We start from the raw sequence: 25,309 nt of genomic DNA, 5'->3' as shown, positions 1-25,309 counted from the left end.
TATTCTTCTCAGAAATCCAAATAAAACAGTCCACGTAAGCAAGTCCCTCAAATCACTAAAAATAACATGCAAATTCTCGAATAGGGGTCTTTTAGTTCATTTTCACTTCAGTATTTCTATGGTATTAATACAATCAAAGTTCAAATTTACATCAATATTACAATTAATAATAACTACGCAATACATTTTGAATTGTACAAAATTTTTGTTATAAAAAATGTTTTTGAAGTGATATATACAATGTACAATTCTGGGAATGAAATGATCGCCTCCAGGCTGTTTCAAATAACTAAAATTGTACATGGAAAATGGTTAAAAAAAAAAAAGAAATATATCCCGCTGAGTTTCTTTCGCCGGTTCTTCTCAGGACCGAGGTGCTAAATTCCGAACCGGTGGTAGATTTTTGACAATCAATAAGCAAGTGTAAACACTTCTATATTGAATAAAGATTTTTGACTTTGACTTTGTTCTAATTCAATACTTTCGTTGCGTGAAAGAGTCTGTCTAGTCAATTCCAATGACAGAAGTTTTATATAGACAACTTTGATCCTGAATTGACATTAGCCTCTATATGAAACGCTGTTTTGTATGTCGACAATGTTACTGGAGCTTTGAAAGTAAAATTAAAATGGAAAACGCCCGCGCCTTCGATCCCGTTTATGGCGTACGTCGTTAGGTGCTAGGTATAAAATAATATGTCAAACATATACAACCTATGTTCTTTCTTAGATTCAAGATTTTAATTCTTACTTCAAACGAAATTTCATCAAATTCAGTTCATTGGTTCAACCGTGAAACTGTATCAGACAGACACAGTTACTTTTGAATTTATAATATTTGTATAGTTAAGGATATTTTATAAATAAAAAACTTTTTGTTGTGCATAATATAGAAGGCTGCGAATATATAAATCTAAGCTCTCTTTAACTTCACACCGTTTACCATTGAAATACGTAGTCTATTTCAAGATAACTCACCAATCGAAGTTAAATATCTGAGATGAACTATTCAATTGACAATGTTTGCGTTCGTAGAACCAAATGAAATTAACTCAGTCGAACATTGGATTTCTAAATTTATATGCAAGTAGAATTTTATTACTAAAATTATCTTTTATTATTGAATACTCGCAATTAGTCCTCTGAGAAAAGATTTTGCTTTGACCCTTCTATATCCGATTACTATATTCTATACTAACACTTCATTTTGCATAAATATATAGCATGTGATAGCTTAAGAGCTTATATAGCCTAATTCAAAATCGTCCCTATAAAAACCCTTTGTGAGATTTTTATAAGGACGTATAAAAACGACTTTAACGGCTCCTTATTACCAATAACTCAAAAACAATCAATAACTGATATAGAACAACGATACCGTTGATATAAAAACTGGACTTTAAACATTTTTATTCAATACGTAAATTGTATCAGGAACGCTTTATTAATATCGTAAATGTAGTATTGTTTATCAATTGCTAAATAAACCTTTCATAATTCATTTCATATGTTGCATGGGCAAAATACGTAAAACCGATCACATCCGAATTAAGTGCGTCTTCTAAATAAATAAAATATTAACTATAATTGCTCAAAATTGTTAGTTTAGATAGTTTAATTGTGTTCTTATCTTTATTTTAATTTATTGTTGTTTTGTAATAGTCTTTAATTAGCATTTTTTACCTTCCTTTTGTTGTCGCTTAACTTTTATTTTGTGCATGCTGTTATCACCTATAAATAAGATACCACTAGTCTTATTTTTTATTCATGTATCTGGATTGTTTTTAGTGTGTATTTTGTTGGTGATCTAATAAATAAATAAATTAACAATCTTTATTTATTTCTTATGCGAAAATGATCTTTACCCAAACGTTATAATTTATAATGTCATATAACGAAATACATTCGCCAAGTTGACGTTTGATTGTTTTTTTTTATTTGTCGATATGTTGTAAGAACTTATTCTTAAGTCAGAAATAAAACGATGTTTATTAGGTTTTCTTTTATAAGAATTATAATGTTTTACTCAATACGCAATTAAAAATATGTATCCAAGAATCATTTTTTTTCGCCAAGACGAGTATGTCAATGTTTATGTTACCAGTATAAAAAAATAAATAAAAATATAATGTTTAATAGACAAAGTGACAGATACTCGTCTGTAACATACAGATAATAATAATTCATAAAATATTTAATATAAAGTCTTACATTCTAATTTAATCTTAAAATATTGATTGTGCCTTTATATATTCTCTAAAAATATTTGTAACGAAAAAAGTGGTACTGATAGAAACAGTCGTTTGCATACAAACCGTTCGCTTGAATCAGTTTACTCAGTTCCCGTTTATTTGACTACACGTGACCCTTGTGGACAAGCGCGCTATTTGGAACGCTCAAACACACCCTAATTCTGTTATTGGAACTATTGGCTGTAGCCTTTGTGAGAAAACATTGTTCATAGTAGACAAAAATTTACGTTCACCTTAGAAATACGGAATATTACATTAATTAAATATAATTGATACTTCATTATCTTAAGTTACCAAAACTTTGGCGCATTTTGGGACAGGCGATGTCCAGCAGTGAACAGCGATTGGCTAAATAATGATAATGAATTCTTAATATAAACAGATCGCTCTAGGGAATATCATACAGAACAATAAAGTTAATGTTTCGTCCCTCACATGACGTTGAATTTTTTTTAATAATGATTATAATATTTTATCAACCAACCCGCATTGGAGCAGTGTGGTGGAATATGGTCCTAACCTTCTACTCAAAGGGACAGGAGGCCTAAGCCCAGCAGTGGGAAATTTACAGGCTGTACATATTTAATAGAATATTTTAACAAAGGACGCACGTAAATCGAATATCAAACCATTGAAAACTTAAGACTATCGGCTACCTGTGGACACATGATTAGAAAAACCCCGTTTTTGTAAACGGAAAAAGGTTGACTAAGAATTATTCTTTAAATTTTATTTTAGTGTTACCATGACAACTATTAAAAAAGTATTCTTTTCAATTCCGATTGCACTATTTCCTCTTTTCTTTTGCCATATTTTTTTTTAATACTAAGGAAAATCTTAGCATTTAAGAAGGGATATATATCGATCCTTTAATTTAGAGTACGTGATGATTGATTATTAAAATTATTATTTAAGATATAACATAGATATAGAAATAAAAATAAAAAATACTTTTTTAAGCTTTCAAAAGAAATTTTCTTTTATACATTTCTAAAAAAGACAGTTAAACGTAAAAGCCACTAGCAGGGTTAGATAACCAAGTGCAGTGATTTGTACGGGACACTAATATCATAAACATTTCGAGCTGGAAACGGCCAGTGGATTAGCTCTAACGAACCCTAGGATATAATCTTCTCGAGTTTGGTATAAATCATAGACCACAGCTTTCTATACTAGTCCTTGCCAAAATAATCATTTAAAGAAAAAAATAGGTAATCTTTGGCATCATTTTAGAGTCAAAATTACTTTTTTTTAAATAGAAGGAAAGGCTGACGATCAATTGTGCTCACCTAATGATCAGCGTCACCTATAGACTACGAATCCATTCCTTACGTTGTCAATGATCGAACAACAGAGGATCTCAGTGAATTCTTACCGAATAGCATTGCTGGACGGAATTTTGTAATAATTGAATCACTTGTAATTGCAATACATCCTAAAATGTAATTGTACAGCTATTTGCACAGCTCGGAATAGTAACCTAGCTCACATGGTTTTGCAATATAAATTTAGGATAAAACTCGATAGTCTCAAAGATTTGTAGGGATTTTAATCGCTCTCGCTTGTACCTCAGTCCTTAATGGCACATTCGGATATGTTCGCCAGGAGAGTCGACATACGTTGCATGATGTAGATTTCGTGTGTACAATTTGGTGATAACAACGTCGTAACTAGTAAGGTCAAGATTAATTACCAGCTGAGCTATATGCATACAGAGACAAACTTTGAACATACAGGTCATATTACATATACGTTTACATAAGAAATTGTGTCACGCCTTCATACACGAAATGGCACAACGCTTTAGTTAAATTTATAATCATTCCCAAACAGGCTCTCACAAGTACTAGGATTATACCTTGTAAAATCATAACGTACATTAATCAAGTCTTTTACAAGCACCTTTGTATAAGTTTTACTAAACTATATATATACACTTATACCGATATCTTAAATGTGAAAGTAACGTTGTCTCTCTGTCTGTCTGTCTGTCTGCTGCTATTTCACGGCCGAGCCGCTGAACCGACTTTTATGAAAATTGGTATAAAGATTAAATTCAAAGGAAGGACATTTTATGCCTAAAACGCAAACGAAGCCACCGGCGAAAACTAGTTTATTATATAAGTCCCCTCGATTTGAATTGTAAAAAACGCAAAAAAAAAACTTACAAAAAACTTACTTACTCTTTAGTACCAATTAAATTACTCTGCTGTACTTTATGCTGATAAATTTTCAAGAAAGTGGAAAATATTTAAAAAAAAAAACGTTAAAAGTTATAACTATATAGTATAAAAGGTAAAGAAACGCTTACGGGGCAAAGAACCATTCATTTAAATATATGTTACCTAATAATTGTAAGGACTTCTAGGTACTTGTACAAAAACACGCAGACATATTGAATGGAAGCATTTATCACGATTCGCTCTTCAATACTTCAAGTGTTATCACGTTAAGACGCACTCGTAAGAACTGTAAGAGTGTTACCACACAAAACCTATGCGTAGATGAAGATAACACGTGTTCCTCATAAGTTAGAACACAATGCCTGTGACACGTTTTTAATCTTCCATTTCGTGGGAAGTATATCCTTTTTTTTATCTCATATCAAAGAAAGAGACAACTATCTATCTATCAATCTGTATTAATAAAACTTTAAATATATTTTTAACTTTTAATAGATAACATAAAATACTACTAAATCAATTTACATCAAACTTACAGACATACAGACATACCAGAAGATGCAGTGCATTTCAAAGAACGTTTAAACATTAGTTTATCTATATTAATAAATAGGAAGGAGAGCCGAGATGGCCCACTGGCAAGGGTTCTACCCTTGCATCTTAACCGATGATTTTGGGTTTGGGTTGGGATGATTGGGGTTTTATTGTATTTTCATGTGCTTAATTTGTGTATATAATTCATCTCGTTCTCGGCGGTGAAGGAAAACATCGTGAGGAATCCTGCATGTATCTAATTTCAACGAAATTCCGCCACATGTGTATTCCACCAACCTGCATTGGAGTGGCGTGGTGGAATATGCTTCAAACCTTCTCCTCAAAGGGAGAGAAAGTCTTAGCCCAGGATGGAAAATTAACAGGCTGCTAATGTAAATGTAAGAATAAATGGGGACACGTATTTTTGTGTTCTATAACTAAAAACTTTTTAACATGTACTAGGATGATGCATCTCATTTCGGAGATTTCAGTATCTAAAACGTCAGTTTAATCAGAAGTACGAATTTCCTTTCATAAAATGTGATTTTATTATTACGATAGTCTTATTGGTTGAGTCCAATAAAAATCCGGAAGGAATAGCTTCTATCTCGCTTTACAGAATGATTATGCGTAGATGAAGATAATAAACAATACTTTAATTCTCTTCAGGAAAGTAACTTGGAGTTCAACTATTGTTCACTAAGGGTCGATAAACAAACCCCCATACGAATATTTGCTAACAGGCACATGTTTACTTTCGATGTTTTACTAAACTTCGAAATTTACAATTGGGCAGGATACGTAAAAGTGTATACGTCTTTTCTACCGAAAAGAAGTGTCAAGGTATTAAATAAATATATGAAAATAAAGGCACATTAATTTAGTTATCCGATGGTCTCATCATTATCACAATTTATGGTAACAAATAATTATTTAAAGAAGACGTGTCAAGAAATTACGATACAAATAACAAATTTAACTTTGTGCATGATATGAATAATTATAGGGGGCATCGTACAAAATATGCAAATATCTCCTAATTCTCAAAGGTTTTCCAGTTACAAGTTGCTTTAAAAGCGAAACGTAATATGTATTATATACAACCTCTTTTATTGTATCTTCATATTTGGATCATAAACTATTTAATCTGTGCTTATTTGACGTATTATTAGTTGTATATTATCGAAGAGTATAATTTATAATTCTTGCTGCTAGGAGTGATTTCATCTGCATTCAACTTTACTGACACGCCACCGTTTGTTGAAACTTGACCTTAAGCCGTATTTGCCTAAAAAATGTGTTAACTAATGTAAGATTTTTTGAAAACGGGTTTGTAGATTTTAAAATCAATGCGTGAACTCTTCCTTCTCATAATATTAGTATAGCTCTAAAATAAAACTACAGAATACAAGCACTGATTTAGAATTCAGATTCTATCGATAAAAATCGACTAAAATACCAGTAGTTACTTATTTTTAATGTTTAAAATTATAATTTAATATTGTTGACACATAAATATATCCACATTTTAATCGAAACTAATTATTTCTTGGGAATTTCCCACTAATAGGGAAGTAACAAAACCGTAATCCCACTGACTCGATTTAAAGAAGAAGTCGAAATTATTCCACCACGCTGCTCCAGTGGTTGCTGGATACGAATTTATAGACATATTTTACATGCAAGTTAACTCACGATGTTTCCGTTTAACTGAATTATTCTTGGGCGTAATTAAAAATTAAAGTCAAAGTCTGTGTTTGAAGCAGATCTACAGACGCATAGACATAGGCACCCACAACGATAATATTCCTGACGCTGACCTACTTATACCGTTAAACAGCCTAAGTGTAATTTATTAAGTATTCTTCAATGTCTCTGAATTCATACAAAGTATACGTATATTATTATATATTAAAATAAAAAAAAAATAGAATGACTGAATAAGTCCGCGATAACTTACACGACACTTATACTTTATAAGAGAAAGGTTTTTGTAAATTAAAGCGATATTGACGCAGATTTTGTTAAACACAATTTAAAATCTTAGCTAATATGACTTCTACAAACAAAAACAAGAAATATATTTTGACTTATTTCAGATTCAAAACCAATACTTTAATTTGAATTTATTACTTTGAATTCAATAATTGAATTTATTAAAAAATGGTACATAAGAAAACGTATAACGTAAAATATATAAACTTTTAAACTCAATTCCCAGTCCAATTATTAGATCCAATAAGGAAAGCTGGTTATAAAAATAAAATACGCTCGAAATTATTTCTAATTTTATTTTTTTTTCTATTTTTAAAAATATAAATAATTTATTTTAAATAACTAATGTTATTACTTAACGAATATGTTGATTTATTCAACGATTAATACATTCATTTCATTTAAAATATATCTCGGGGCAAAGCTTTAGTTTCACACACACGAAGTACTTAGTTACTTACTGCTAGTATATATATATATATCTTTTTATTATGAAATATATTTTAGGTTCTTTTTTCTAATAATAAACGTCAAAATCACCTTAAACATGCCGGCATACTTTCGAAATATTATACCATATTTAAACTCGACAAGCAAAAATATTGAATAATAGTTTAAATATATATTGCAATTGAAATAAAATTCTATGAAATTTTATAACACGCCGTCTACTAGATTCTCTTGAATTATTGTAACAAAGACGCTGTCATTTTCGTCTCCCTAAATGAAAATGTTCCAATTTTTAAACCAGATTCATTGAATAGAGTCTTTTGTTTTTTATAATCTCGAGCCTATAGTTAAACGAATTTCAAACGAAATTATTTAAAGTAAGATCAAGGAAAATAGTACATTTATTTTTATTAAAGTTTGTCAACGTGTTTTGGGCTCAATTATATTTATTAAGCATCTTCGCTAAATCTTTGCGAAAGTTAAAATATATAGATAATTGATGAAATATAATTTGACACATATTATTAATCACTATCAAAATTAAAGTTGCTGGTATACCTTTGTCTAAAAGAAATCACAATATCTAAAACTACTTCCACACTTTTGACTGAAGGTACTTAAATACATGTAATTTTCTTACTTAAAAAAACGTCACAGGTAAAAAGGTAATGTTGTCATTTTCTACTTTTACCAACTGATTTAAAGTAGTTAGTAAGTTTGGTAGCGAGAAGTAACTTCAAACTTCAACTTAAGCCCATATTTAAACTAGCATCAGCTGCTAAGTTAGACGAGAAGCGGTATTCTTCTACTAAACTAACCGTTTGTCTGTTATACCTTTCGTAAACATTATACTTAGAGTAAACATAAGTGTATGCACACGTGTGTAACAACCTTTAGAGTTACGTAGTATGTTTAAATCATAATTATAGTGTTGAAAGATTAAGCAAATATTTGCAAGAAGAGCCGGTGGGAGCCGTCCTCGTAATTATATTTTGACGTTACAGTCTGCCTCATAAATATATTTAGATGGAACAAACGTTTGATTTATGGTCTTGCTAATATTTAATATATCTTCTATCTTTGCTAATAAACGTGGATTTTTAATGCCTATCTGAAAGAAATACTATACCAATATACATAGAACTTTTACCAGAAGATTTACGGAGAAGGTTCTATAGTTTTATATTAGCTGCTCTACGCAGTATTACCCGTTTCAAGTTTAGCAACGGAGTTTCGTAAGGGTGTATTTTTGGAACAAGTTTCTTTCTGATTCATATAAATGGTCGATGCTACCTGATAATGAGATGATATTTGATTAATTTCATGAAATGACTCCAGTATATGATAATTACTAAGAAAATGCTCTAGGTTTTGCCGAATGATGATGACAAAAGTAAGATGATTTAGTATCATACAGGAGCTGTATGCTCTAGTATTGTGTGATACTAAATCATCTCACTCTGAAACAACTTATACTTCTAGACCAAGATTACACTCAAACACATTCCTTCTACAACAGGTAAGTCTTCTTTACATACAAATAACCATAAATTAATATTAAAAAATTAATTGACACCAGCATGATAATAATCATAACAGCATATAATCAAAAATATGACCAATATCCTGGCTAGTAAAGTGTTTTTTTTTTCAATAAAATAGACTTATGTTAACTCCAATAAACGAACTTATTTTTAAGCAGTCATAAATAAACCAAGATAAAAACGAAGCTTATATAAAAAAAAGAATAAAATTTAAAGCAAGAAATTAAAAAGTCTTGCCAACCTATAGGCTTAATTTACACATTCGATAATTGGTTTTGGCAACATTGAAGCAACAATACATTATCTCGAGCAAAAGGAAATCACAATAGCCTGTACCGTCTAGTTAGAGTAATTTCCACCGAACTGAAAAAGGTCTAATCAGGGAAATGCGCGAACGTATGTACGTATTGGTTTGTATGTTTGAAAATCTATTTGGAGTCATATTGTTGAAAACTGTGTACGAAAGATTGGTTCGGAATAAGAGTCCGTTTTTAAATAAAAATAATTAATCAACTGTATGAAATAATCTTAAGATATCCTTTCATTATCAAGTAAATAAATGTATTCTTGCTTTTTATGTAATATATATATTTATTTTCTTCTTTATATGTGTATCTCATCTTTAATTTTTCTTTGTTATTTTAGTGTGGGTTTTTTTTTAATGGTAAAAAATATGCTATTCATATGGAATAGAAATATTATTCTGCTTTAATATTACAAATTTAAATAAAACTAGCGACCCGTCCGGGTTCACACTGTAGCAGATTATACGGTACAGATATAATTCGGGTATAATGTAACATTATACCAGGGTAAAAAATTTAGAATTGGATTATTAGTTGCGAAGGTTACGCCTTACATACAAACAGACAAATTTTACCACGTTATAAAATTAATTTGGGTATGAACATTATTTTATAATTTTTCATATTTTGGCGTTTTATTAATAACTAGCCGTAATATTATCCTTCGATATTTTTTAAGGGCAGACTTTTCTTAAATATTCGAATTTTTGGGTAACCTCCTTGCTATCTATTTTACCCTGATCGCGATAACTTAGTTCCAGGTAAACTAGTAAATATTAAAAGGCTTTTTAAATGTATATAAATAAAAAAATACCTAAATACCTAATTTGAAATTCATACTTCTAACATTACAAATGATGAACTTCTCTATAAAGTTTAATCCGACGAACACTCCGATGATGATTTTTCTTAATATCTATTGTGACAGACTTTTATGAATAGCAAATTAATTTAATTTGTTTTTATCACCACACAACAAACTTCTAGATTCAAAATCTTTCATCGTGGCGCACACCCACCTTATATTTCCTATTTGACTAAATTTAATTTTGATAAATTTATTATTTGTCAAGTACACGAATATTACAAAAGCTAACCTAACCACTGAAGAGAATTTGATGTTAGGTATTTAGCAAGCTTGAACTCTAATGAAGGCCAATTTTTTATGCCAAACCCTCCGATCAACCCCTAAAACGCGAGCGAAATCGCAAACGACAACTAGTTGTATTGTATAAAAACCTCCTGTGCACAATTGTATGCATTTAGAACCGTCAGTTGAAGCTATGAATTTTATGTCAGTCAAACAATTCTGTTATAATTTTATTCAACGAAGATTCTACAATACTAACAATTTCATTTTCCCATTAATCATTATTTGTATTAATTTTCGACATTTTTTATTTAGTCCGACGAGCATATGGTCACCATAGACAGTGGTGTAATTAAATACTGTATTATGTATATTATCTAAAACAAAATTAAAATAATTTAACGAATGATACTTCAATCTATTTAAAAGGGAATAAACAGTTATTAATAATGAAACTATATTGAAATTACAGGATGGTATAATTATACGAAATTCTACGAAATCCGTAGGGTAGGTATATTATGTTGAGTTGAAGATAATTAATGTTGATAATTAATGTTTCAAAATAAACGTTCAAGGTCAATTATACTTACGTTTAGCGCTGACTCCGACTGAAAAAACCAGCACCGCCATGACGGACAGAGTTAAGATGTTTTGCGCCATTTCAACCTGAAACAATAATTATATTTTAAAAACAAAAGAAAAAATGTTTCAATAACTGTCGTAATCTTAAAATAATTCAGGTATAGGCTTTTAGAAACTTACAAAACAGACGTAATTGGTTTGAATTAATACTGTTTGTTTATGATGTTAATTTAACTTTTATAACTTTGTGGTAGGGTTTTGTTTGGGTAGGTACCACCTTGTCGTCACATATTCTACCGCCAAAGAGCAATACTCGGTACTATTGTGTTTCGATCTGAAGGCTAAACCAGTGTAGTTAACAGACTCAGGGGATATAATATCTTAAATCCCAAGGTTGGTGGCGCATAATGTTTATGTGGTGGTGGTCATTTACCATCAGGTGGCACATTTATCCGTCCGCCAATCTATTACATATAAAATTATTATTATTATATATTTTTAAATAAAAGTATTCATGTGCTAGCATTCATTATAGATATTCCTATAAAAAAATTGCGTTAGGAATATATACGATAACTAAATCATGATCGTACCTTACGACTTTGCAATCGCTGAAGGAATATAATTTATGAAGACCCGAAAGACTAATTTCGTACATCCTCTTCTATAAATATAACATCTGACAAAGTCATATCAAATAATTATTAAAAGTACTACAACGAAAAACCGGCAAGATTTCGAGTTCATTTAACTCAAGGGATAAATATAACAATGTCGAAGTCGAGATGCAAATAGAAGCCTCAGTTAGGATGCAATTATTATGAGAAGTCGGGAACTTGGTAATTTTACAAATATATGTAAATAAGAATCATCACGCGATCGTAAGCCAGTCATCCGATTGTGATGAAACTTTGGTGAGTCGCTCAGCATGAGCCCGAAAAAGATCCTCACAAAGATACGATAGATAAAAAGTTCTGTCATTAATTCTAACCGCGCAAAGTCGCGATTTGTAGCTAGTCATCATATAAATGGATACGCGATTGTAAGTCATTAAAAATAAAGAATATTATTGTAAATATTGACAAAGTTGGTTTTAATATCATTATTGTGACGAGACAATTATAATCCATAATTTAATTAAATATCCGAACTCTGTTAAATTAATGGTTTTCATGGTTATTATATTATTTTTTTATTCACACACTAGTTGTAAATCAAATGAGGTAATATTGAAACTGGGAATTTTTATTTTTTATAATTTTGTACATTCATAATACTTTTTTATGTGAATTTATAGTGCTTTAAATATTCTGTCAATGTCTCTGTACGTACGATGTTCGTTTAACGTTTAATGATTGTCTATCTAAAATAATGTTTTATGAGAGACTTATACTTGCGGAGGACTGTTTTCAGGCGCATCTAAGTAGGCACGACCCACTGATCTCATATTCTACCGCGAAACAGCAATTCTTGGTATTGTTTTGTTTCGGTTTGAGGGGTTGGAGAGCCAGTGTCATTACAGGCACAATGAACAACCCTTTTTATATCATAGACAAGTGACTAAGCTCGGGATGGGTAATATTTATTTTATTACCAATGTCTATAGATGGTAGTAACCATTTACCATTAGGTGAAACATTACCAAGTCTATTTAAAATTAAAAAAAAAAAAAGAACAAATACAAGAATAATATTTTTTATATAAATATTTACTAACATAAATATATTATGTTTGTAATCAATGTGTATGTTTACAAATTCAAAAACAATGTATATTTTTATGTTAATCATAATAAAATCAATTGGCCTTTGTTTAACGAGCTTTGATTTTATAGGCTTCGTAAAAAACAAAACATGAATCGTAGTGTTATTTCTTCACAAGTGTATTTTTTTATTTTATTAATAATATTAATCATTACAGAAAGTTAACCAACTTATAGACATCAAAGAGGACTATTCGAAAAATAAAAGAGCGACTTTAATTTATTTATTTTACTTATAAAACTTTGAAAGTGTTATGGGCTTTTAAAGAAATTTATCAGCATTCATAAATGTTAAATTAATTTTTAATCTATCCCTTCTTTAGGCGGTACGAAGCAAAGTCGAGGGAAAAAATAAAAATTGAATTATACAGAATAATAATTTGTACATTATATAATTACATTTTAATTTTAATGTTCTCTAAATATAATTTTAAAACGTAGTAACTGCATGTCTTCTACAGATTTATTCTTATTAACATAATCAACAATTCAAACCAAAGCCTATTTCGCTGTTTTAATTGATTAATTTTACTAATTGTAATTGTTTTTTTTTTCATTTATTATATATTCCTATACATATCTGAATATAAATATAAGCAAAATATGAATAAAATTATGTATAAAAATATATTTTTCATAAATTAACATATAGCATAGTATCATTTAAGAATGAATTTAAATAACAACAACACCGATTCGCATAATATACTTCTTTCTCGATATCTATATTTAAATATTCTAGTGCGCTTATCCAAGCGAACAATTCAAAATGGCTGCTTGCTGGATTTCCAAACCTAACTGAATTTTCCCGCCAAGCAATTTGATTATATTTCGTACACCACTCGATAGCATTCATAACGTCATAAAATAACAGAAATGTACAGAACTCTCGCTTGCATTGTACTTTACTTCGAACTTGAAACTATCTATTCTTCTATCGTATCTCCACCTCATATGTTTTAAAAAGTAGAAATTTTCCCTATATATAATGCAAAATATTAACCAAAATATTAATGTAATAATTATTAACAGAAACATTAAATCAATATTAATATAATAACAATTTAATAATATGATATTGAAGTCTGTATACTCTGAGAAACAATATAATGATCACGACGTTTGTTATAGAACTATTACCGAAATACTAATATTATACAACATTATAATTAGCAGTCCGTATACTTAACCGACTAATTATCCTTTACAAATATAATCCTTTGAAACATTTTGTTGCGGACTTGTTGAAACACAGGACACACACATTATTTTATATTAAATTCTATCTAGCTCAAAAATAAGTGAAAATAAAATAGGGCTGTATTTGCAGTTTTTTTTTTTTTAATACGTATGACTTATGGGCTTATGTTATTCTTCCAACTATTACTTAAGATGGATATCAGGATGAAGAATGATCGATGTAACCTAAAAATGTAATTCATATAATTCCCATATCAATAACATTTTAAAAATATTTATTTTTATTGTTATAATTATTACTTACGATATGTATGCACTTACTTACGTAACTTAAAAAAAGGATACTTCAACTTTAGGAATATGAAAGAGATTATGTGTTGTCGAAATACTATATTTATTTATGTACAGTAAATACTTAATATTTACATTTTGGCATTGCTAATATACGGCATTCCAAATATAAATTTAAAAAAAAAAAATGAACTATATTGGAACACGTTCGAAATCTAAATATTCTATCTGTACCGATATTTGAATCCGTCTTAGATAAATAAATCATCTGTCAAACAATAGTTCACCACATACGAAATAAAAATGTCAATAAAAATACTCGAACTGTTTTAAGTTTATCTCTTTACACACGAATAAGGAATTTCTTACGCTCTTAGATATCGTAACACTTAAAAATTTTACTGATGTCTTCAAATGACATATAAAAATAGTATTAAAATAATACTCAAAAGAAAATCTAAGCGAATATTAGAAATACACATAAACAAAGGCAAAAAGCATAAAGGATGCGATAAAGGAACTTTGATTTCCTATAAAAATAAAACTTATAAAAACAATTAAAGTCGAATTACCCAAACGTAAATTGATTCACTGTTCAGACAATGTTGGTAAGTATTTTTGCAATTTGATACAAGCTTTCTTGGCTAGTAACTAAACTATACTTACCATAGATATAACTTATTCTACCTCATGCTCCTGCCCTTATTCCAATTTTACTTACTCGGCTCAGCATGTCTTCTTTTTCCATACTTCTCTGTCGGACGTCATCTCACAAGTAACATTCTTTCTAACCATATCGTCTTTCACACAATCCACCCATCGTTTCTTTGGTAGTCCCCTACCTCTATATCTATCCACATCCACGCTCAAGACCTTCCTCACAATGAGATCCTCATTCCTTATTTTATTCTACCTACTAACATCAATACCTTGTAGTAGCTTCTTCAAATTTAAGAGATACTCTTAAGTAACCCAGTGGAATTAAAGGAAGGTTCCTTGTACAGTTAGTTCAACTGGTATATCTTAGGTTCGATTAGTAGCTCATTACCGATGGCGTTGCTTATATTTTTTACGGTGTATTTTTTTATTATGGCTTTTAGTTGGTGCTACTTATATGAATAGGTAAAAATATTGACACGAAGCGTCCTATTTGTCCGTCTAGCTGTCATTCTTTCTATTATTTTTAATAAAAAATAACCACGTAATAACTTTAGGCGTAAGATTTTAGGCTCAATAAAGAGCTTACGAAAAAATAATTCGCAGAGCAATAACGAAGACTTTAATTAAAAATCGGAACACGATTAAATTATTATTAAAATATAACAAATACGGAAGAATTGTTTTAAAATTCAATTGGAATTGTAACTAATCTTATAAATACGTTTGTGTGTTCGCTTGTTACGCTTTCACGTCTAATCACTAAACCGGTGATCAAGAACTTTTACATACACGTTACAGTAAAGCTCATAAGGTACCTACTACATATATTTACCCACGAGTTGAGTCAGTGTACCACTGTTGGTCTGAGGCCTCGTCACCCATTGAGGAGAAGGTTTGGAGCTTATTTTACCACGCTGCTCCAATGCATTTGGTGAATACACGTGTGGTAGAATTACGTTGAAGTTTCCTCACGATATTTTTCTCCACCGCCGAGCACGAGATGAATTATAAAAACAAATTAAGCACATGAAAATTCAGTAGTGCTTTCTCAGGTTTCAACCCGCAACCATTGGTTAAGATCTAGTATCTTACACGCAAACTAGTATAAAAAATAATAGAAGTCACACACAGTTTTGTAACTTAAATGTTCTCTCTCCTTTTTAATAACGATAAAAAAAAAAATAATGTTTTTATAACTATAATCTGTTAGACAAACACAGAGCCCGAGTGATAAAATACCAAAAGTTTTCATACGCAAAGTTTGTGTTCTTGATTGAAATAAATGAGATGGGTTTACATATAACATAATGTAACTTATTTACTTACTTAACTTAAATATACTATCGTATCAGTCTCTGTCCTTTTTTTTTTTTTTCGCTGGAAAAACGCGTTATGCGTTTCCCCCACGTGGAAGTGGGGGGTATGTGGGACTCGCCGGTGCCCAAGATGTTAGCGGCACACCACGCATACCCACTAAAAAACCAGCGGTACCCTCTCCGTCTCATCGGTAAGCGCCACGGGATCGCTTTCGCATACTACCGTGACGCCCTGACGGTCAGCCCACCTATGCGGGCCTTCAATTCCTAGATCAGTCTCTGTCCTGCTCAGTCCACTTGATAGTTCATTTAAATATATATATCTGATTTTTCCTTTACAACGTGTAGTGTCGAAACATACTATCGAGTTTTAAGTTGTATGTAAGTTCTTCTAGGTAGAATCTACATTCTGAATGAATTTAATGTGTGCTAAAAATATGAATAGTTTCAAATGTAATGCTAGCTAATATTTCAAAGCGAAAACTGAATGACGTAGTCAAGGAAGTGACGTCACCTTTCAGACGTAGTAAAAGAAGGACATCCATTTTGGGTTGTCACGATGGTAAAAAAAGTTAACTGTCAGTTGTGTTCTTGATGAATTTCATAATATTTTCATAACTTAGTTATTATGTGTCCGTAAATATTTATTTGCAATATTTTAATAAATGGTATATTAAATAACAATTAAAATTTACCTATTACAGTAATTGAATATTTTTGCTTTGCAAAATTATATTTTTTTTGTTGTAGATTTTATGAAAACAATTGTCAAACTTGTCAAATCAAAAGCTGATTCCCATACACGTCAGATATACGTACATATAATGTTATTTGTTTTAAAAAAATGTAGGACTTATTTGTTTGAATTAATTATTTAATTGTTATTTTTTCTTTTTAAGCGGTTGTGTATTTATAATAAAAACTCTGACGTCATTAATGTTGCGCCTGTCTGATAACTTATACATTATTTACATAAACAATTTATTCACACAAGTTAACAATGTTAAGAATTTTGCTACGTGACTTCCTCTTATCACAAAGGGCTCCTCAATTTTTCTATAAAGAATCTAACTTATACGAAACTTTATACAAATTAGACGGTTTTAGTCGCATTTATTTCAACTGGCACAATAATTAGTTCTGCGCCTGAACACTGCGTTACATTTACGTCCAATTCGAACGAGGGCCGTCTTAACTATTACCATGCAAAAAAAAATTAGTACCCAAAGTGTTTGCAAGCATAATATTTCTACATTCTATTTTATTTTCCATATTTATCCCTCAGAGAAAAGACAAGTGTCGAAAGTCATTAGCACCGACATTGTATCATTTAAAACGAATCTCATGCTGGGGTCCAGAGGGACTCAACTACTGCCATTTAATGCAGTTACTCTCAGGAACTACTTAAAAACTCGAATCAGTCATTTTAGTTTTAACTAGTAACTGGTTTATTATTCTATGGTGTTAGGGATTTGTGCAAGCTCGTACGCATGACATTTTACAAAAAATTGTATGAAAATTATACTTACGTACAGATCGCATTAAAAAATAAAAACATTATTAATATACAAGTTATAAAATATTTTAGCAGCAATAATTTTAGCGATGTTAAAATCCCAGATTTTAACCTGACACAAATAATGGCTACTATTGTCAAAAGGGATAAAACGATAAGTACAAACTTATAATAAAGACATTAAATATCATTTACAAATATACAGAGTCGACCTGTACATGTAAGTAGTCACTAACAATAATTCCTACTTGTAAGATTTTTATTACTAAATAAGCCTTATTTTTTTATGTTATGTAATATTCTTATTATTGTTTTTTATATATATTTAATTATAATATATGGATATATTTAATTAATTGTAAATTTTCAAAACGATTAATTTATTTTTACATATTTTTTTCTAAAGTATGAATCCACTAGCGTAATTTTTGATTTTCTAACATAAGATTAAATTTATTTTTTATAAAATAAACTTCACATTATAATTTAATTTGTATATTTTGCTGTGTCTACTTACGCACACTAAGATATATAGTATACGCGAGCGTCACTCAACTAATGCACGCGTATCATAATTTAACGTATAGGGGCGCACCTTCGTAAATAAATATATCTATACCTCATGTAATTCTCGACTGTGCTTTTACATTGCGAATATTCTGTGTAAGTTTTAAAATATTACGTACTGTATTTTCATTCAGGCACAATAATGTTGCCATTCTTTATAATTAAAAGACAATGAAATTAAAAAAAGAATCTTAGTGTATTTTTTTCTTTTAGCATGAAAATCTTAAAAGTATTAATGAAACAATGTTATATGATATTGAAATACTCACAAACATACTTAAACTCAATATAATTAATATCTACAAAACCTCATTAATAAGATTAGTAACATTTTGCAAAAATATCATAAAACGTTGCAATCTCCTTTTGAATTTGTTCGTTATTACGGCTTTAAGTTGTATTCATTAAATTAAAGAAACATTGTAATCGTCTTAACAGATCGGCTTAAAACTCGGTAACTTTCAAGTTATTTTTGAAAATTAAATTGAAACTTTAATAACTTTCTATCTTTAAGGGTCACAGGATGAACTAATAATCCATAAATGGCTATAAATAATTATACCTCTTAACAGTTATACTTGATAGAACATTCCATTATAATCTTTGTTACTTTTTAAGTCGTTGTACGTGTTATTATATATACTTTATAGGGTTCCGTACCCAAAGAGTAAAACGGGCCCCTGTTACTAAGACTCCACTGTCCGTCTGTCACCGGGCTGTATTTGATGAACCGTGATATTTGACAGTTGAAATTTTCATAGATGTATTTCTGTTGCAAATGCTAAAAAACAGAATAAAATAAATATTTAAGGGGCTCCCATACAGCAGTCAATTTTATAGATAATCATCATTATAATGATGTACGGAGCCCTTTGTGTTCGAAACCGACTCGCACTTTAACGGTTTTTTTCTAAATATATTTTCTTAGTTGAATTTAATTAATATTATTTTCCTTATAATGTATGTGCCTATACAATTGTGACTTTTCATAACTGTATGGAAATTAAATGAATTATATTTTAATAAAAAAAACACCCTCTAGTACAACGTAACTATTTTTTAGTTTGAATCAATTTTATCGCTATTTTAACTTTGTGTTGTACGATTAATATAATAATAATAATAAACTAAAAGGAGACAATAATCTACGAATAATTCTCGCACTCTCTCCTAGTTACAGTTTATCTTATAAAACCTCATATGAAATCCCGCGGGTGCTTAAAAAGCTCTATTGCGTATATAATCTGAATATCAAAGGAATATTACTTATAGAAGCATAATATATTAATAAAATTGTAAATTATCATAATATAATACGCGTCAAGTGAAGCTAATTGGTTACTTCTTTTTTTGAGGTACCTGTCGTTATTATTGGCCGTTCGTATGACACATTCTGTCATAGACATCACACATAATTTTTAAGCGGCATAAAAAAAAATTTTTTTTTATTTTTTCTGGCTTTTATTTGTGCCACAAAGGCACTGATCATTTCGCCAATGTCACGTGCGATTCAAAAAAATAAGTTGGAGGACTCGATTGTAGTTCATTTTATGTATGATACCTCCGACGTTTATGAAGCGATTTCGTTTATTTTTTATTTGTGACGAGTTGGTTCCATCCAAAATTTAAGAATAAAAGTTGTATATTTAATATTAGACACGTACATGTAAAACCTTTTGACAATAATTACAGTTATATACATATAGAAGAGCGAGTGCAGTGAAGTGAATAATGTACTAACACAACGCCATATTACCCGTAATATAACTTATTATTTTTTGTCTAATACAATTTCAAAATTATGTACATACGGAACTACTTCCGTTTGTCTCTCAGTGAAGTGACAAATGTCATTGCAATTTGTAATTTAACCAAGTAAATAGCTTAGAAAAAACATTGATCATTGAGCCACTAACCTACTAGCCTAATACCTCTTACTGAAAACCCCAGTGATCTTTTCTTATGAAATTTATCGTTATATTACTAAAAAAACTGACCTATATGTAATTATATATGAATATAATCAATAGGATTAAAATATTTTAAATAACAAGCGTCTCAAGTCTTTCCTTTGAACGTTTTTGATATATTCTGCAATAATATATATATATTTTATAAGAATCGATTATATTTTTATTAAGAATGATTGTTTTAATTAATATAGCTATTGGTAAGAAATTGATATCTATACTTCTATTGGACAAAAACACTCTAACAATGTTAAATGCTGAACTGATAACCTCCTTTTATTGAAGTCGGTTCAAAATAAATTTAAATCTACCTCCGCTTCTCCGAGCTTAGATACTTCCGACAAAAATCAGCTAAAGAAAAACTGAGTCGTTACTCTTTGTCAATCATACACAAATTCACATAAATATCCTGTATGAAAATCAAAGAATACTAACTCAAAACAATTCTGTCTATCGTCGTATAAACATACTTGGAATATATAATAATATTTCTTAATGTATGTAATAATAAATAATTCTTTGTACAATTCGGGTAAGTTGTACCTATCATTGGCACTATGAAGGCACTTTATTCCAATGAAGCATAAATACATAATACATATTTTAACAAACAGTTGTAGCATTCATTCTTTTCGTCTAGAAAAACGTTTTGGAATATTCTATTGTATATCTAAAGCTTTAGGTAGAAGAATGAATGTATGAATCGAATTAAAGGAAAATAGTTCGACGTGTCAGTTATTTTATATGTTCATCTTTTACTCGAAAACGGCTAGACTTATTTAGATGATTAAGGATTTATTCTATGAAGGTTCTCGAGTAAGTGTTTGTTAAAAAAATCGGAAAAAGAATCGGTTTCTTGAATTTTGTTTAATTCTTAATAAAAGCTTACTCTCTAAATTAAATTTCAGGGTGCCTTACAGATATCCTCGAAAACCTATTACGCTGTTAGTACCACCTCTCTGCAGAACTGTTTTTGCTCAAAACTCAATACTACCACGTTTGTGTAAACTATACAATGGGCTTAGTGATTTGCTCGATATCAGTACGGACTCACCTAAGACTTTCCGTAAAGTTATTACAGAAAGAATGTTACAATAGCATATAAATGTAAATATGTAAACTTATAGTACTTTGTAATGTGGTTTTTGTTATTTCTGTTCTTCACTTTTCTTTTTTTTTTTCTCCTTTCAATGTCGAAATATTGTTACTTAATGTTAATCAAGCACTTTAATATTTAATTATATAATTGTAATCGGAGCAAGAACGCTATGCATGCAGTTTTTGCTTTTGAATGGGTGTACATAATGTATCTTATTTTGTACATGATTTCATTGGTGTGTAATTTATGTAACATCCGCTAGCAAAACATAATAAATAAATAATTATATGTTTTTTTTATTGAAATCTAAAAAAATATTGGAGTTTTAATTTTAAATGTATGGTTACGATGCAACATAATCGCGTTTTGATTTATCCGTACAACGACATTCGTATAAAGTAAAAATAATTAATATGATTAAGTAAATGTTAAAGAAAAACAGAAATAAAACAATTTTAATATTTTTAAAAACGTCATGTTAAAAAGTTCGATATAAAAAAGTTGGATTATCATTTGTTATAGGCCAGTAATTTTATACTATGGATGTTTTTCTATATTTCAATTCTAACAAAATGCATTCGGCTCATAACAACGAGTAAAGCCACGATGAAACTAATTGAATAACATAAAAAAATACAAATATGTCTATATTATATTCATTGCTTTTTTTATGTCATTGGTTGGCGGACGAGCATATGGGCCACCTGATGGTAAGTGGTCACCATCGCTCATAGACAATGGCGCTGTAAGAAATATTAACCATTCCTTACATCACCTTTGCACCACCAACCTCGGGAACTAAGATGTTATATCCCTTGTGCCTGTGATTACACTGGCTCACTCACCCTTCTAACCGGAACACAATAATACAGTGTACTGTTATTTGGCGGTAGAATATCTGATGAGTGGGTGCTACCTACCCAGACGGGCTTGCACAAAGCCCTACCACCAAGTAAATAATTTATACGTTCATTCAAGTTTTTTACATTAACTAATTACTAGGACGATTGCCAGATTCGTTCGTGTTTTAATTACTCTGTTCCGATTCCGTTTCTTAACGTAAGGATATATATCTTCAACAAATATTATTAACTATATATATCATATATATTTTTAAGTATATGATCCTCAACAACCCTCCCTAATAAAATATTTTTTCTTAATAAGTCCCTTGATAAGATGATACAAGTCGGACTTATATTTCCGTAGATTTTGTTTAAATTAACATATATAATATATATATAAAGATATTTTAAATATGCTTAAAGAGTTTCTTTCAAAAATATGATCTATAATATTTAAATCGTTTTCACTAAATAAATTCACTTTCAAAGAATTTTCACTAAATTAAAACGTTATTTAATAAACGAACGCAATTAAATATTATGTGATTTTGTTGGGTTTAAGAAATCTATTAGTGATTTTTCACTATCACTCGTCCAAATAAAATATATAATAGTATAATGTAATAGTTTTAGTGATTTCCTACTTTTCGTGTCTGTCATTTCTTAGTACCATAGTATATTAAGAAGTCGAATACAATTAAATTTTAATTTTTTCTGACATGTTTAAACTGAACACCATTTATTGAGATTGAATATCAATACAAATATTTATCATTTGTATTCAAAGTTTTTATAATCTATCGCAATTATTGTTTCACTAATTAATTAAAATAAAATCTATTTACTATTTAAGTTTATACATAAGATGAAATATCATATAATTATTATGTACGTTATTTTATTATTTGTATTCGTTAATTTTCATTCAAGTGTTTATTACTGTTTATAAATAATGTAATATAGTGAGTATTAAGTTTTATGCCATTTCTTTTTAATATAATATTCCAGTGGTAGCGAAAGTATTATAATTTGTTAAATGATTCCAAAAGTGTACTTTAATTTTAAATACATTGAAGAGACACATTTTTTAAACGTAATTCACATAAATATGACACCACTTGAAACGTGAAATCAGAAAACTATACGTGACAATCAAATTTTCTTGAAGAAACTAAAGAATCTAGTTTTTAATTTTGGCAAGTTATAAGTAATGCGGAACTTCTTAAATACCGTAAAACACTGCTTATGGAAAAATCAACTATGACTAAATTGTTTTTTATTTTTCATTTTAAACTTATAATTGCTAAAAGTAACTATTTCACGTCCTAATATTTTACTTAAGGCATTTGTATCATAATAATAGAAGTGGATTATTTATCAATATTTAAACATTATTTTTTATTAAAAATGTATTCATTTAAAAACAAATCTATATGACTTAGATATATCTCGTGTATTTTATTAAATTTATTTCAATCAATTACTTTAAATAACAAGTAAAATATTTGAGTTTTAAGGATTCATTTCGATATTATTAAATTGTGTTTAAACTTTTTTTTTATTTTAAAATCAAATTTTGTTCTTTCTTATAAGAAGCAAGGGTTAATATTTTGAATTCACGATTATAATATTATGAATAAATATTTTTAAAATACTTACGTCTTCAGTTTCTGGAGTAGAAGTTCGGCTGTTACCACGATAGCGCGTGTTGAAGAGTGCGCCTGGGCGGGCAGTACGCGCGCTTTTAAGCTCCCGCGATAGAGCTAGCAACCCACACGACATGGCACGGAATAAACAATTCCATTGAACTGTAACCTACAATAGATCTGTTTTCAAATTTAAACCCTAAATGATTGCATTAAGTCATTGATTTAATGTTAAAGTTTAAAGACATATCAAGGCAAGAAAATAAAAAAATATTTTTTGTATTATTTATCATTTTGTAACAAATTTTCGCCTCTTGCATCTTAACCGATGATTTCGGGTCCAAACCCAGGCAAGCACCACTGAATTTTATGTGCTTAATTTGTATTAATAATTCATCTCGTGCTCGGTGGTGAAGGAAAACATCGTGAGGAAACCTGCATGTGTCTAATTTCAACGAAATTCTGCCACATGTGTAATACACCCACCCGCATTGGAGCAGCGTGGTGGAGCTCCTCAAAGGGAGAGGAGGCCTTAGCCTAGCAGTGGGAAATTTACAGGCTGCTAATGTAATGTAATGTAACAAATATTCAGGTCGTATTTATTTCACATAGGTCATTAGATTCTATTTTCAAATAGTTATTTATAAGTATACATTATAATAAAAAACTTGTATTAAATTCGGATTATGGTTAGTGTTCAATTGTTTTTTTTTATATATATACTTTATACATACTAATAAAATCATTAGTATTATTACAAACATAATCTAACTTTAAAAAAAAATATTTTAATAAGTAGTAAGTAATTCTAGATAATTAAAAAAATACAAAACTAAATCTTAAGAAAATATCACCCATGTCTATGCGATTCAAAGCTCTAGGTACCGCCCTACAGGCCGCGATTTGTTCGTATTTCAAACTCAGAACGGCTTGACAGAGACAACACAAACCCTATATCCGTCTCGCTCGCACCCAAACTCGCATCAAGTTATTAAAGTTGCAATCAGTTAATTATGGTGTTGTTTCCAACTTTATTAAAGGAAGCACTCGAATCTTTTTAATTACGGACGTATGTTGATGTGTGTGTAATTGGTGTTATGATTAAGACTCATTCTTGTACCGAGTTGTGAAAAACATGCTTTGATTTCGGTGATAGAAATGTTCAACAAGATAATAGATCGATATATAAATGAAGGTATGTATATTCTTTATAACTACTGTTTTTAGCGGCTGTTTTTGGTAATGAAAACAAATTAAATATGTATTAATATTATGTACACGCATACATACATAGATGCTTTGTAACATAAGTGCATTATTAGATTTTAATTTTTATACATTATAACAGTTTTTACTAACATACACAATGATTTACAGGAATGGTTTATGAATATTAATGAAAAATAAATGAAAAATCTAACGTTGTTATGATATAATGTGTCAGTTTAGTCGAAAAAATAATACGTTCAGAGAACTTCTATGCGTGCGCTTGGTAAATAG

At 29.6% G+C, this 25,309-nt stretch overlaps 1 protein-coding gene across 1 annotated transcript in view; it reads right to left on the bottom strand.

Moving 5' to 3' along the window:
* LOC125067498 (neuropeptide CCHamide-2) overlaps positions 1-23,945 on the bottom strand; it is a 38,514-nt gene extending 14,569 nt beyond the window's left edge. The window contains exons 1-2 of the mRNA XM_047676158.1: positions 23,823-23,945; positions 10,946-11,021 (exon numbers count right to left, since the gene is read on the bottom strand). Coding sequence (XP_047532114.1) covers positions 10,946-11,021; positions 23,823-23,945 — 199 coding nt within the window. The remainder of the gene's footprint in view (positions 1-10,945; positions 11,022-23,822) is intronic.
* Between the last annotated feature and the right edge of the window lie 1,364 nt (positions 23,946-25,309).

Source organism: Vanessa atalanta, chromosome 11 (genome assembly GCF_905147765.1).
Source record: "Vanessa atalanta chromosome 11, ilVanAtal1.2, whole genome shotgun sequence".
In the NCBI taxonomy this organism is placed as follows: Eukaryota; Metazoa; Arthropoda; class Insecta; order Lepidoptera; family Nymphalidae; genus Vanessa; species Vanessa atalanta.
This window is presented reverse-complemented; position numbering and strand designations above follow the sequence as displayed.